Genomic DNA, 16,960 nt, shown 5'->3' with positions numbered 1-16,960 from the left:
AATATAAGCCTTTATTGTCAGTGTACAGGCAGCAAATACAATATAGAGACAGAGACAGAAATATATAAAATGTACATATACAGGGGAGAGGAAAAGCCCACCCCCATCAGGATTACATTTCATTATATTTTAATCGGAGAGAAAAACAGTCATTTTGCATGTTTGTTCTGTTTTCTGATCCCAGTCACTTATTTTGGCTAACATATCACCGATTCTTGAAACTTTGGCAAAAACATGTCCCACTAAGAAAAGTGCTCATTCTGTTGGAAATTTATAACATTTTCATGAATAAAAAGAACCAAGGTTATAATTAGGTGGTCCTTTGCACATATGTAAGGTTCCTTTATAGGCTTATTTTTTATTTTTATTAATTTTTATATTTTTTATAATGATTATATGCTGGCCCATTGCCTACAAAATCAGTTGTCCTCAGATAGGGGATAATCATTTCAACTTGATTAAAAAAACAAAAAGTAATAATTGAATTGAATAATATCTTTACTACATGAAAGAGTACATTGTAATATGTATTAATAACTACAAACAGTGAGTTTTTAACAATATTTACTATTACTTTGTGGTTGCTCAAAATGTGTCCCACATATTTGTCACCACCGTCAGATATTTATAAAAAAGCAATAAAATCAGGCAACTACAAGGTCAACTACATTCCTGAGGACCCCATTTTCAAACCTTCAGCTCTACTGTATGTTTCAAGATCACTCAAGCTCCTGTAAGTTTGCTATTTTCTCTTAAACTTGTTCATATTTTTGGACACTGCTACTGTCACAACCATAACATGTCAACACCGTCTGTTTTGTAAGAAAAAAAATATTAGATTAGATTATGAGATAAATGTATACTTTTTACGAAGAGGTCTGAAGTAGCTAGCAACAGAGTGGAAACAAAATAGCTAATTTGAAAAAGCAGGTTTTTGTCACCACCGTCAGGTTGGTGGTGACAAAAACCTCCAAATGGTCCTCAATGGAGGCTAGAATATAATTGTTGATCACAATAAATACCAATATGACCTGTGATGATTCATTAACCTCTTTTGTATTTTTTATTTATGTAATTCCCCCTATATTCCTTCCATATCGTCCAACCCTGGGGGTTGGGCTGTGTGTGCCTTCCCTCTCTCTCTCAATTCACTTTATGTTGACAAAAACAAAGGAATACTGTAACTGAAAAAATGCCTATTTTATGTAGAAAAAAAAATAATAAATGAGGAGGTTGCACCGGTACATTGCTGAACAGCCAAGACCTTAGTCTATAATGATATACCTTCAGATTTTGTAATTTAAGTAACTTAAAATTAAATTGAATTAAAACCTTTTTTATCCAAATTCCCAAGAATCAGTCACATATCACACTTCAGACAGAGTAAAAAGGGTTATACTGGTTAAAAAGCAGATTTTACCTTTTTGCCACAGAGAAGCAGCGACATGTGACACTCTGATAAGGTAAAAATGATTCCTCCAGCACACAGTGAGCTATCCCAGCATGCACAGCGACACAGGGGAGATTGGATAAACATAAAACCCTGGGCAGAGGGGTTCAGTGAATGAGGAGGTGAAGCTGTACAGGAGGGTCAGTCCATCAGAGGAGACTCTGTAGAAGGACAGAGTACCAGCCGCCTGGTCCAGAAACACTCCTACTCTGCGGGAGACTGAGGGCTTTATGGGTATGTCAGTCTGTTTATTATTGTGACAGACAGAGTAACTGTCAGGAGAGCAGAACAGCATCCATGACTTGTCATTGTATCCAAGCTCACAGTCATCACTCAATCCTTTCCTCCTGATTCCTTTATAAGTCACTCCTATCCAGGCTGCATATCCAGCCCACTCAGCCTCCCAGTAACAGCGACCAGTCAGACTCTCTCTGCACAGAACTTGGTACCACCAGTCAAATCTCTCTGGATGATCAGGATATGGCTGCTTTGCCCCCCATGTCACCTTCCTGTTCCCCTCTGACAGAGACAGGAGTCTGTATGCTGTGTTGGGGTCCAGCGTCAGCTGGCAGGAGTCTGTAGGCAAGAGGAAGAGCGATTAATCCCATCACGAAGCCCAGCATCTCCATCATCATCACTGTCACACCTCACACACTCACTAACACAGAACTCGCTCCAATACACACATTTTATTCCTAATATACTCATGTAGCCGCCCGAGTCTGCGGCGCTCCGGCTGCCCCCTGCGCTGTGAGACACGCCGCGTTGAGAGACTCGCTGGGGACCGAACTGCACTTTAGCCTGCGCTCTATTATTCTGTACGATACATAAAATATAAAAACAGCACAGCATCCCTTAACGAAGCAGGAATTCAAGTATGTGAAATAGGTCAGGAAATGTCGGACAGCCGCGCGACACCGGCGGGAAAACGTGCCGAAATGCTGCGCGTGCTTAATTAACAGGCTTAATTACAAGTAAATAAGACTACAGACAGGATTCATCAAAAATATTAACCCTTAAATCCTGATAAAAGCAAAATGCGTTGATTTTCGCACCCATTAATCTCATAACTTTGGATAGGTATAACACACAGGCATGAATAGCCAATCTTTGTGATCGAGAGAATTTACCTGATCCGGGTGTCCAAGTTGCAACATTTTGCCCTAAAGTATTCCAGAGTAATCCTGTGCACAACGAGGCATATATTTTAATTAGAGCCCGACCGATTTATCGGCAGGCCGATATTATCGGCCGATATTAGGCATTTTCCAAACTATCGGTATCGGCGTTTATAATGGCCGATAAATGAATATTTCAAAAATAAAATAAAAACGGACGAAACACCCTTCAACCATGTCATGAGTGTTGGCGTTGTATAGTTTGTCCACTAGAGGGCACTCTACACCGTCCCTGTTGGCAACACTCGTGTATAACCACACATCCTGCAACCTGCTGATCCAGCCAGAGTCGGGCAGAGAGAACCAGTTATCCGCGAGTGAGATCATCGGTGAAGTGTGTTCATGGTGATTTGGTCACGAGACATACATTGTTTGAATAACAATTAAAAGAACATCCCCATCAGTTCTCTTAACTCAAATAAGCATGACAAAATTCGTGACTATCATGTCCAGTTTTGCTGCTGTTAAATAAGCCGAGAGTGAAGCGGAATTAGCTAGTAATTACGTTACGTTGTTACAGTGTACAGTAGTTGACTGACTGTCCTTTTAACTTTTGACAATGAGACTGAGTATTTCTTTAATAGCGTGGTAGTTATAGCAGTGAGACGTATCATCTCTCCTTGGCCTGTTATATTGAAAATGTATGTTTTACAATTTGCAGTATGACTTTATCCATTGCTAAATTATGGCTCATCATAGACTAGCTAACCACAAAGCTAGCTAATGCCACTATCAGTGGAAGACCGCTAACGTTAGCATTAATGAGCTTGGAAACCACAACGAACTTATTCTGCCTAAATAAAGTAATGATTACTGTATTTATAACTAGCATATCTCTAGTTACAGTCCCTGCATTGTAAAATGTAAGTTAGACATTTGCGAGGAGCAGAGCATGTGAGCGGAGCGGAGAGAATTTCCGCTCCTCGCTCACTAGGTTGTTGGCTCCGCGCCCGCTCCTCCACTCTAATTCGCACTAAGCCGCTCCGCTCAACACCGCTCCTCGCTCCACTAAAATGTCCTCCCGCTCCAGTCAAATCGCTCCACGCTCGCTCCAATTTAAAAGAGGAACAAATAATCTGCATGCCTAACAAATGTCACCTTAAACCGAAGCCTTATGTCATAAAGAAATATGAGCAACGGTAACATTGCCAGTCAGAACAGAAAATATTTATTATTAAGCAACCTATCGGCAACAACGGACAGGTTTGGAAATGGCATTCCACACAAAAATAGGCTTAAAAATAAAGGAATCAGTGGGTTTAATAGCCTAAAGAATATACAGACACGTTTTAAATTCCTCAATTTTTTTCTGTTGATGCAGCACGTCTCTAAAATAAAATTTTACGTTACGTGAAATAAAAAATAAAATCTTATTAGACCTACTTTAAATGACAAAACGAATTTATTTGATTACCAATATTTACTTTATAGGCTTTTATACTTTAATTTACTTTATAGACTTGATATGCTACAACCATATAAAACTTGCACGCGTTTTGCTCTGGCTTCCGCTTCTTCGCGTAGCACACTCATGTTTCTGAGAAAAGTGATTCCAAAGTGAATCTTTACTCACTGAAACAGTTTCACCACATTGTTGTTCTTGCTGTACATTCTTGTCATCTATACGTTTGATAAGAATAGTACACTTGTATGATTTATCAGTTTCCTTTGTGAAATACTTTGCGAATTCCATCTCGGCCAATTTGTGTAACAGTCTTGATAATTGTACAGATGAATTCTGGGTAGATTTGGGCACGCCTCAGAATTGTAGTGTGAGCGGTATCGGAGCGAAATTGGAGCGAGACAAAGCGACCGCTCCAGCCTTAATTAGAAAACCCGCTCCGCGCTCTGACCAAATTCCGCCCGCTCCGCTCCGCTCACATGCTCTGGCGCCAAGGAGTGAACATTTAGACATAGAGAAAAAGTATCAAACGTAGCTTGTGCATAAAAGTTCTATTGCTTGTGCTATTCAAAGTTATATTTATGAAGCTTACCAAGTCTTTTAAAACTGGTAACTTTGACTTGGTTGTTGTTGTTTTTGTGTTTTTGTTCAAAGGACTTTACGTTTCATATCTTAAGTTTGTATTTTTATACATTTTATTTATCAGAACTTTAATATATTTTGATGTTCCTCTGTTCTGTTGTGACAATAAATGAAACAAGTTTCTTTTTAAAATGCATTATCATATTATGTTAGTTAAAACTCATAAATAACTACAAATCACTAATGTTAGGGAAATCTGTTAATGTTTTGTTGCGTGTTTCTGAAATAAAAAAAAAAATATATATATATATCGGCCGATATATCGGAATATCGGTTTTAAAACCAACAAATATTTGTATCGGTATCGGCCTTCAAAATCCTTTATCGGTCGGGCTCTAATTTTAATCTACTAAAATGTGACAAATCTCAATTGGTGCTAGTAGTTTTTCCTCATAAAAATTATGATATCAAGATTGTGTCAGTATATTTCCACATAAACTTATGACATATCTGTGCTGCCCAGAATTGACCCGAAAACAAAAAGATACAGCACATTTGGCTAATTCATGTACATACAGTACAATGTAATAAGCCTAAAATCAGAGGGAAATAAACATTCTCAAAATGGATAGATTTCAAATGGTTAACCATATAATTACCTCTAAAAGTGAGTTTGTCCATCTGTTATCGTAACCGCTGAATCCCAGCTGCGGTCGCCCGGAGCCTTAAGAAGTTTTCCGGGCAATTCGGTTTCCTTATGTTTACCCTTAAAATGCACGTTCACGATCTAATTTGAAATCAATACTCTAGATGGCAGTGTTTCGAGAATTTCAATCCGGGTTTGAAGCCTTTTTATATACAGTGGTACCTCGATTCTCGAACTCACTAGAACTCGAATTTCTTGAAAGTCGAACAAACCAGTTTGACCTGGAACTCGATCTGAATATCGGAAGTTGAACCGTGAACGCTGACCTAATATAAATTGTACACGCCAGGAAATGAGTCATACTACAATGCAATTCTTACTTGAATGCCTTGCAACATTATAGTAACTAACAATAAATAAACCACTAATTTACGTGTACTATTGGAGCATTTATGTAATTTATTTAAACTTTATTTTACCAGGTAAATTAACTGAAAATCAGTTCTCACTGCTTTACGTGATATCCGGGAGAAATAGCAGATTACGCATCGGAACTGCCTGGGAGGCTGGGATACAAATGTCATGCGTGTAACTAAACTCTTCAACCAATAAGGGCAAAGGTGTGTCATCACGGAGGTGGTTCCAGTTTGTGCAGGTGGGTGAGAGGTCGCAATGCATCTAACCGTAATGCATTGCGTCAGGATCAGAATGCGACCGGACTGGAGCGGACGATCGGGGCAGGACAGGGGTAATGTTGGGATAAGATCTTTATCGTTTTGGAAGCCTTTAAGAAAAAATGCTCTTCTTCTTTTATCCTGTTCATTTTGTGTTTAAATGCTAAAAAATAAAAAAAATAAACATATTTAGGTGTAATTTTGGGTGGGCAGGAACCGATTAATTGGTTTTCCATTATTTCTTATGGGAAAAATTCGATCAGAACTCGAACTTTTTAGGATTCGATCTGGAGTTCGGAACGGATTAAGTCTGAGAACTGAGGTACCACTGTACTTTCAATTCAATTCAATTCAATTTTATTTATATAGAGCAGAGGTCACTAACAGGCGGACCGCGGGCCGGGTCCGGACCCAGAAGCTGTCCTATACGGACCCGGACCGATAGCCAAAACATTAAGTTATTATTTAAAACCTGACGGGACGCTTCTATTTTAACCGTCGCAGCGTTTGTAGTCTTTTTGGTCGTGGTTTAGCAGTAGAACCGCTGTTTCCCACGCCAATGAACGTCAAACGCCTTTGACCGCCAAGCAAGACGTAAATCGGCGTATGCAGCCCTTTGCGCTAATGTGCCGTTAGTGTAACAATGTGATCATGTGACTCATGTTGTAGCACGGACTCTTTAGTTGTGACACTGTTTTTAGGAAGGAAACATGGCTGTTCAGTAAACTGAATGTTATAACCGCCCTGGTAGTTGCCTGAGTTATTTATATATTCACTCTTGAGAATGGAACGAGTGAAACATGGTGGCAGCGGTGGGATTTCCTTTTTTTTGTTTCTTTTCTCTCTTCTCCCCGACCGCGACTAAGTCGAGTTTTAGTGCTTAGCCGTGCAGAGCAGAGTTCGCCGAAAAACAAAAACGTGCTTGTGAAGATACGAATCCTGAAGCGCTGATACGAGTCTCGTCAGACAAGATGGACGGCACACTCGGACTAAAACCACCGCCAACATTGACGCTGGACTCAAGCAATATGGCAAAGACATGGAAGGCGTGGAAAGAGGAATTTCAGCTGTACCTGGATCTGACCCTGTCAGGGGCGTCGGAAAGCACGAAGGTAAAACTCTTTTATTACTTGGTAGGAGAAACAGGTAGAGAGTTATGCGAAACCTTACTGGGCTCATCAACGGAGGGCAGGACAGTGAAGTCACTAATAGAAGCTTTTGATTTACACTGCAACCCAAAATTAAATGAAACCGTTGAGAGATATCGTTTCTTTATGAGAAATCAAGGAACGGATGAAGGATTCGACAAGTATGTGACTGAACTGAAAATGCTTGCTAGCACATGTAATTTTGGCGACATAAAAGATTCTCTAATACGGGACAGGATTGTGTGCGGCACGAATAGCCCAAATCTGAGAGAGAGATTGTTGAGAGAGGAAAATTTGACTCTGCAAAAGTGTGTACAGGTTTGCAGGGCTGCTGAGTTGTCCAGAGAGAACAGCAAAACCATTGAGGGAAAAGTGGTGGAGGAAATTCATGTTTTAAAGCGGGTACAGGCACACAGGACAGGGAAAGATGACCAACGGAAAACGGTCATTAGTTGCAAATTCTGCGGGAAGACGCACGAAAGAGACAAACGGAAATGTCCAGCTTATGGGAAAACATGTCGGAAATGTGGCAAAGATAATCATTTCGCCGCTTTGTGCAAATTAAAACATGAACAGAGAAAAGTTGTACACAATTTAATGGAAACTGGGAGTGAGCAATATGAGGATATATGGAGCGTCACGACGGCAGCTGTGAACAAAGTTACTAAGAGCCAAGATGGGAGGCCGTGTCAACTGTTCGCCGCTATGCTGCTCGAAAACAGTTTAGTCAAATTCCAGTTGGATTGCGGTGCAACGTGTAACATTATACCAATAAATTTAGTAAATCCAGATGTACAAATACGGAAGACGGACCAAGTGCTTGTGATGTACAACAAAAGTACACTAAAGCCAGTAGGCAAATGCCATCTGAAATTGAGAAATCCGTGTAACAAAAAACTGTACAGACTGGAGTTTATGGTCGTTGATGCACACTCTGCAGTACCATTACTAGGAAGCAGAGCAGTCCAGGGCATGAAGCTGGTTGAAGTACAATCGGAGAATATCCTGGAGGTGGATAATGTTATGACAAGATTGGACAGTGATGACACGGTCGGGCAATGGACAGTGAAACAAATTACAGGAGAGTTCATTGACGTTTTTACAGGAGATGGCTGTCTACCAGGTCACTATAAGATAGAGATAGATAAGGGGGTGGAGCCAGTGAAACTGCCAAAACGGAGAGTACCAGTTGCAATGATGGGACCACTAAAGGAGGAGCTGAACAGTCTCCAGGAACGAGGTATAGTCACACCGGTAGAACGGAGCACGGACTGGATAAGCAGTCTGGTTGTCGTGAAGAAACCCAGCGGCAAGTTGAGGATCTGTATAGATCCTAGACCGTTGAACAAGGCTTTAAAAAGGAGCCACTTCCCTCTGGCCACAATTGAGGACATTTTACCTGAGCTGTCAAAGGCAAAAGTATTTACAGTCTGCGATGTAAAGAACGGTTTTTGGCATGTCCAATTGGACGATCCGTCGAGTTATCTTACAACGTTTGCAACGCCCTATGGGAGATACAGGTGGTTGAGAATGCCTATGGGAATAAGCCCAGCACCTGAGGTCTTCCAGAGAATGCTGAATCAGGCATTAGAAGGACTTCAAGGTGTACACATAATCGCAGATGATGTGTTGATAACGGGGGAAGGTGAGACACAGGAAATGGCGTGTAAGGACCATAATGACAAATTGAGATTGTTTTTAGGCAGATGCCGAGAGAAGAATATTAAGTTGAACGTCGACAAATTCAGACTTAGACAAAGAGAAGTGACATACATGAGACATTTGCTCACGTCGGAAGGCCTAAAAGTAGATCCAGAGAAAGTAAGGGCCATAAAGGAAATGCCAAGACCAACTGATGTGAAGGGTGTACAGAGAATTCTGGGCATGGTAAATTATCTGTCCAAGTTTTGTGGACACCTTTCTGATCACTGTGAAGTGCTCAGACAGCTGACACACAAGGACAGTTTGTGGGACTGGTCTGAGGTTCATGAAGAGGCCTTCGAGAACATAAGAGACCTCATAACCAAGGCACCGGTATTGCGCTACTACAGTCTCATGGAACAGCTGGTTCTACAGTGCGATGCCTCGGAAACAGGCCTTGGTGCGGCATTATTGCAAGGTGGAGAACCTGTTGCTTTTGGAAGCCGCTCACTGTCTCTGACTGAAAGGGGCTACGCCCAAATAGAAAAGGAGTGCCTAGCCATAGTGTACGGCATGGAGAAATTTCACCAGTACACATATGGACGACCGGTGATCATACAGTCTGACCATAAACCTCTCGAGAGTATTGTCAAGAAGCCACTGCTGAGTGCACCCAGGAGGCTTCAAAGGATGTTAATGAGATTGCAGAAATATGACTTCACTATTACATATGTTCCAGGAAAGGAGATGCTGCTGGCTGATGCGTTGAGCCGAGCGTATCTGGAGGACACAGCACAGGAAGGATCTGTGGAAAAAGAGATTGAAAGTGTGAACATGATTCAATTCCTCCCAATATCGGAAGAGAGAATAAAGGCGATCAGAAGTGAAACGGACAAAGATGACACACTTCAGACACTAATACAGACAATAAGAGACGGATGGCCAACAAACAAAAGAACTATACCAAGTACAATAGATCACTACTACTCAATCCAGGATAAACTGTCAATACAGGATGGTATTGTGTTCAGAGGGGAAAGAGTTGTGATACCAGATGCTCTCAGGACTGACATGATACAACGAGTTCACTCAGCACACCTGGGTATTGAAGGATGCTTGAGGAGAGCGAGAGAATGCCTCTATTGGCCTGGAATGAATGCGCAGATAAAGAGATACATAGAGAAGTGCGATCTGTGTAGAACACTGGGAGTAAAACAACAGAAAGAATCACTCTGCCCACATGAATTGCCTGAAAGACCATGGTCTAAAGTGGGCACAGATCTGTTTGTTTTCAATAACCGTGATTATCTGATCACTGTGGACTATTTCTCAAATTTCTGGGAGGTGGACTACTTGCAAGACACAAAGTCTTCCACTGTGATTAACAAGTTGAAAGCCCATTTTGCCAGGCAGGGCATACCGGACATTGTGTTTTCAGACAATGGGCCACAATATACGTCAACCGAATTTCAACAGTTCAGTAGACGTTGGGAGTTCCAGCATAAAACATCATCACCCACTCACCCACAAAGTAATGGGAAGGCGGAGTCGGCTGTCAAAACAGCAAAACGTCTGATGCAGAGAGCCAAGATGGCGGGACAAGATCCCTACCTTGCGATGTTGGATCACCGAAACACTCCGTCACAGGGTCTAAATGCAAGCCCTGCTCAGAGACTGTTAAGCAGGAGGACACGGACGCTACTCCCGACACACAACAATCTGTTGAAGCCGAAAGTGATAGACACAACACAGGGACTGAGACATAATCTACAACGACAAGCAATGTACTACAACAGACACGCGAAGGACATGACCACACTGAAGCCAGGGGACCACGTAAGAGTGCAACCGACACAGCCACAGAGGGTCTGGCAGGAAGCTACTGTTATAGAACCGGTCAACACCCGGTCTTACAGGATTAAACTGGACTGTGGAGGTGTTCTGAGGAGGAACCGCAGGTACCTAAAGCACACGGGCCGTCAAGACCCGGTCATGAGACAAGAACAGTGTGCTGAGAGCACTAGCTCAAAGGATCCTGGTACGCCACCCAGTGGTGACACTAGAGATGCTGTTACTACCAGATCGGGGCGGATTTGTGCCAGGCCACAGTATTTGAAGGACTATGTTACATAAGTTATGTGTTGACTGTTGTTTGGTTTTGTAGTTTCTGACAGTGTATGTATACAAGTTGGGAAAAAAAAAAAAAGGAAGGATGTAACAATGTGATCATGTGACTCATGTTGTAGCACAGACTCTTTAGTTGTGACACTGTTTTTAGGAAGGAAACATGGCTGTTCAGTAAACTGAATGTTATAACCGCCCTGGTAGTTGCCTGAGTTATTTATATATTCACTCTTGAGAATGGAACGAGTGAAACAGTTAGTGTTAGTAGCAGCATCGAAGCTAAAACCACATCCAAAAAGCCGTAATGTTCCTGACAGAGTGACTAGTTTGTCCTGAAATCGTAAAGCTGAACAGTTTTCAAATACAGTATGTATTATATAACATATTGGATAAATAGACGTAGTTCATTGTTGATTTCATGTTCGTTGAAGTTTCTGCTTTTTAACATATGTATAAGGCCACTTAAAATTAATAAATGGTTTTACATGACTCAAACTTCTAAAATATTGGTGAGTAGGGGATTTTATATTTTTAGCGAAAAGACGAACGGCAACAGAGATATACTAAAACTAGAAAATTAAACTTTAATTTGTCAGTATCTCAACATTTTAAACTCTCAACAGTTCAAACAATTACAAGAAAAGAGAAACCTTAAAAACAAATGCCTAGTCTAAGTGTTTAATGGTCTTGCCACAGAATGGCCCAATAAAAGCGTCCTCCTGACAATAGCAAAACAACAGCAAAATAAAAAATATGAAATATAAAAAAAATCGAGCCGGCACCAAAAAATTGAGGCGGGCGGCCATGTAAAACAATTTATTAATTTTAAGTGGCCTAAAGTAATGTTATCTGTTATAAATAAACTCGGTTGAAACAAAAAATATACAATTGCATGGCTGCCAAATCTCAAGCATCTGGCATGACACGCTTTCAGACTCACGCTGGAAATCTTACGGCAAATCTATATTATTTCATTATGAAACCTAAAATTAGCTACGCCAAAAGTGTATTTACACGGTTAAATACAAAAGCAGACTATTTACAAGGTAAGAACTGTTACATGTGTGTGCAGACATCTCGAATTGAAAATCTCACTCCAGCCAGCTGGCCGAAGTTCTTTGTCACGTGACAATAAATATCGTAAAAACGTTTTTGAATTGTACTGAATTCATTTGATTTGACAGTCAGGTACTGATTACATGCAATGTTGGTACAACTAATAAGCTACTTAAATGTAGATCACACTAAATAGTTAGACAGCATGATCTTCCGGACCTTTGCTTCAAGAAGTTTTCTCTAACTGGACCTCTTTAAATTTTAGTTGAATACCCCTGATATAGCGCATTATCACAACATTACATTGTCTCAATGCGCTTTACATTTCTGCCTCGTAAGGACCCCCCATTGAGTAAGCCAAAGGCAACGGTGGCAAGGAAAAACTCCCTAAGAGGAAGAAACCTTGGGAGGAACCAGACCCAAAGGGGGAGCCCATCCTCCAGGGGCCAGCAGATGATCCGTTCAGAATACACGTTTTAAACGTGGGGTAGCCACGATTCCATTTCTTTCCTGTTTATATATATATCCTTGTGTATTATACCAGATTTACAATAAATGAAAAAAGAGAAATACATTAATAAACAGCTATGTCATGAAATGCTCATATCGTCTTGGTCTCGCCAGCAGATGAAATGTTTAAAGAATTTGCGTCTATAACGCGATTGCTATGAATCAACACATAAATAATGACTCCTATAAATAGATTTAGGCTATACTGCTTATAATCCAAACTATTATACTGATCTATATACAGAAGTTTGTCATGATGGATTTTTATTTTATTTTTTGTTTTCTTTTATTATTGATTATTATTAAGTATTGATTGGCTACACTGATCTGTCTATGCATCTGGATTATATTGACAGTGAAATACCCAGCAATACACTATTAATGTTGCACGTATACAAGAGAAACATGCTTGCCTTTTCATAAACACAAACGGTAATTCCTAATTACTAGACTGATCTGTCTGTGGGTCTGTGTAACATTAAAAGGAAAACACTTTTTAATACACTACTCCTATTGCAAATACACAGGGAAAACCAATTTGCCCAGAGGCCATAAAATTGGCTTCCCCTTCTAAAACTCAAACAGTGATTAATAAGTGCCGTTATTCCATCTATAGGTCTATACTAGGGATGTAAGCAATTAATCGATTATCAATTAATTGTCGATAAGAAATTACTCGATTAAAATTAATTAATTGCAATTAATTGTATTTTGAACCCATAATTCCTTGGCAGTCCTCGTGGGGCGCACTTGACGCCAGACGTACTTGACGCACACGCGGGAACACAAGCAAACAACAGATAAAACAACAGATAAAAGAGAAACGGTACACAGAGGATGAAGAGGGCAAAACGGAGTGCAGTATGGAGCCACTTCAAGTTGGTCAATGACGACAACGACGCCAAATGCACAATATGTGGAAGTATTTTGAAGTACAACAATTCCACAACTTCGTTGAATTACCACCTAAATATGTCACATTCAGCCGTGCTACAAACAGCGAGTGTTTCTCAGCCTACAATCACAACAGAAGATATAGATATAGAAGATAGCATTCTATGTTACGTATACAGTAGTGTTACGTGCCGTAAGTTTTGGTTACGTGCCGTAAGGGATATGTGCCGTAAGTTTCGGGTACGTGCCGTAAGTGTTACGTGCCGTAAGTTTAGGAGGATGCCTGCAGGTCCTTCGGACGTCCTGCCCACTCGCCGATTGGTCGCCCGCACCCTCGACTCCGCCCTCAGGACCTGACCCCGCCTCCCTTGCCCTCGGAGCCGTTTCCGGTTCGCCAGCTGAAGAGTTCGCCGCTTCGTCCCTTCGTCTGCCCGCTACTTGCTTCTCGCCTGCTAGCTCGCTCTCTGTTCGCTTTTGCTTTGTTTGATTGATCGTGTATGACTGTTTTGCCCTTGACTTCCGATTCTCGCCTCGCCCTTATTTGTACTTTCGCCTTGGTCTCTGATTGCTTGATTGGTTTTGGACTTTCGCCTGTGTTTCGACTTCGCCTCTCGGTTTTCCCTTTTGATACCTTTGCCTCGGCTTGGTGTTTCGTGTTTCACTAGGTGTGTAGGGAGTGTCTGCCTTTTTGTTTATTCGTTAACGTGGGGATTATTGTTTGTTTGGTCAGGGAGATAGATTTAGGCATTGTTGTTTCGTTTCACCATTTTCTTTGTGTTCACTTAGGTAGCTCAGCTTGGGTTACTCGGTAGATGTGCTTTTGTTTGTTTCTTTGGCCTTTGTCACTCCTGACGTTCGTTACACCTAGTGTTTGTATTGTGTTTGTGAAAAACTATAAAAAAAACTATAAAAAAAGACTCCCTCTGTGTCCCGTGTTCCCTTCTCCTAGCCCTAGTTGTCCTGTCCTCCCCAATCCCTCCTTCCCTTTCACTTTGTTGCGGTCCAACCCTAGACTGGATCGTAACAAAATTGGGGGCTCGTCCTTTCCTTCTTTCCTTTTCGTGCTCGTCTGGCGGATTTTTTTTTGTGTGGGGGGGTGTTGTGATAATTGCAGTAATCGTGATGGCCCAATTCGACCTTGTTGCGTTCACCCTTTACCCCACACTCGAACAATTTGATGTGTGCCGCAAGGATGATCTGCTACAGATAGCAGACTTCTTTAACATTTTGGTCCCCGCTGAGGCTTCCAAGCGGGTCGTTAAGCAATTTTTGCTCGATGAATTGGTTCAGCAAGGTATACTGCCTGAGTTGGGTGGATCCCCTAGTGTTGCTGCCACCCCGGTTCGGATGTCTGCTGTAGCGGAGGCCAGCAGCGACGATCCAGGGAGTGGACACCGCATGGATCTTGGAGATCCCCGCTCAACCAGGGAGGACCTACTGCTGACAATTAAGTTACGGGAGTTAGAGCTTGAGATTAAGAGACAGGAGTACCAGGCTCAGCTACTCCGGGTCCGGGCTATGGAGATGGAGGCTGAGAAGGAGCTGGAGGTACGTCGGATGAGCATGGGCGACCAAAAACCAATGCCTCTTCCGCGTAAGGTACCCACACCAGGTACACCTCCACCCGCAGCTCGCTCCGCCCGAGACCAGGCTGACGCCCAAGACGCTCCTAGACCCCGTCCCCGGTCTCCCTTGAGCTCGCCTGTCTCCCCGGAAATTGGTAGATCGAGCTTTGATGTGAGCCGACACATCGGTCTTGTTCCTCTGTTTCGGGAAAATGAGGTAGACGCCTACTTTTCCATTTTCGAGCGCATTGCTATGACATTGAACTGGCCCAAACACCTTTGGTCATTGTTACTGCAATGTAAGCTTGTGGGTAAGGCACAGGAGGTTTGTTCGGCTCTTGCGTTAGAGCAGAGCCTAGATTACGACATTGTGAAGGCTACTGTGCTTCGCGCTTATGAGTTAGTGCCGGAAGCTTATCGGCAGAACTTTCGAAATCTTCCCAAATCCGCCAGCCAAACATACGTGGAGTTCGCACGCGAGAAAGCCGTCTTATTTGATAAGTGGTGCGGCGCTAGTGGTGTGTTTACCTTCGACCAGCTTAAGGAACTGGTCCTGTTAGAAGAATTTAAGAACTGTGTTCCTGATCGAGTGGTAGTGTACCTGAATGAGCAAAAGGTCACTTCGCTAACTGAAGCTGCCACCCTCGCTGACGAGTTCGTTTTGACCCACAAAACTGTGTTTGCTCCGATTCCTTTGCCTCGTAAAACTCGTCCAGTTGTAACCTCCCCTTCGCAAGCGTCTCCACCACCCGTGGAGAAACGCGAGTGTTTCTATTGCCACGAAGTGGGCCATATTATATCTGTTTGTCCTGTGTTAAAGCGCAAGGAAGCTCGTTCAGCAGCTAGGAAAGTAAATGTTGCTGCCTGCCCCAACAGTTCTTCGCCCTCGTCCTCTCGTATTGACGCTGCTTTCGAACCATTTGTATTTCCTGGGTTGGTTTCGCTCAGTGAGATGGATGCTCGGCACCCTGTGACTATCCTGCGGGATACGGGAGCCGCTCAGTCCTTCATGGTGGAAGGAGTTATTCCCCTATGTGACAATACGTACTGTGGTACGGATGTGTTAGTGCAGGGAATTGATTTGTGTGTGGCTGGAGTTCCCCTGCACACCGTTTATTTGTGTACTCCCGATTTCTCGGGATACGTGCGAGTAGCTGTCCAGCCCCAGTTACCTGTCCCAGGCATTACGTTTATTCTTGGGAATGACATAGCGGGGAAGAGAATTGTTCCTCTACCCGAAGTCGTTCTGGACCCTGTGCTGTGTGAAAATGATGTAGCGGTGGAACACCCGACGGTGTTTCCTGCGTGTGTGCTTACTCGTGCACAGCGGCGCCAGCTTGCCGACATTGACCTCGAGGACACGTTCATGTCCGTGCCAGTGTTGGATAAACCTTCGAAGGTTGAGTCTGTGACCCCGGATCCTAATAACTCTGTTACCTCCCCTGAAGTTCCGTTCTGTTTGTTTTCTTATGTTTATTTTGTGGTTTTTGTTGTTTTTTGTTTGGGATCTGTGTATATTGGTGACCCGTGTGGGTTCACTCTTGTGTGGGGGGGTGTTACGTGCCGTAAGTTTTGGTTACGTGCCGTAAGGGATATGTGCCGTAAGTTTCGGGTACGTGCCGTAAGTGTTACGTGCCGTAAGTTTAGGAGGATGCCTGCAGGTCCTTCGGACGTCCTGCCCACTCGCCGATTGGTCGCCCGCACCCTCGACTCCGCCCTCAGGACCTGACCCCGCCTCCCTTGCCCTCGGAGCCGTTTCCGGTTCGCCAGCTGAAGAGTTCGCCGCTTCGTCCCTTCGTCTGCCCGCTACTTGCTTCTCGCCTGCTAGCTCGCTCTCTGTTCGCTTTTGCTTTGTTTGATTGATCGTGTATGACTGTTTTGCCCTTGACTTCCGATTCTCGCCTCGCCCTTATTTGTACTTTCGCCTTGGTCTCTGATTGCTTGATTGGTTTTGGACTTTCGCCTGTGTTTCGACTTCGCCTCTCGGTTTTCCCTTTTGATACCTTTGCCTCGGCTTGGTGTTTCGTGTTTCACTAGGTGTGTAGGGAGTGTCTGCCTTTTTGTTTATTCGTTAACGTGGGGATTATTGT

General features: G+C 42.7%; 1 protein-coding gene across 4 annotated transcripts in view; it reads right to left on the bottom strand.

Annotated features, from left to right (window-relative positions):
- Positions 1–509: 509 nt before the first annotated feature.
- LOC111841371 (tripartite motif-containing protein 16-like) overlaps positions 510–16,960 on the bottom strand; it is a 129,777-nt gene continuing 113,326 nt past the window's right edge. For 2 of the 4 annotated variants that reach the window (XM_072710643.1, XM_072710644.1), the window contains exon 6: positions 510–2,026. In XM_072710643.1, the coding sequence (XP_072566744.1) occupies positions 1,494–2,026 (533 nt within the window). In that variant the 3' untranslated portion in view covers positions 510–1,493. Of the gene's footprint in view, positions 2,027–8,866; positions 9,527–16,960 lie in introns of those variants that run through there. The other 2 variants (XM_072710645.1, XM_072710646.1) reach the window with 1 other exon arrangement.

This window comes from Paramormyrops kingsleyae, chromosome 4 (assembly GCF_048594095.1).
Source record: "Paramormyrops kingsleyae isolate MSU_618 chromosome 4, PKINGS_0.4, whole genome shotgun sequence".
NCBI lineage: Eukaryota > Metazoa > Chordata > Actinopteri > Osteoglossiformes > Mormyridae > Paramormyrops > Paramormyrops kingsleyae.
This window is presented reverse-complemented; position numbering and strand designations above follow the sequence as displayed.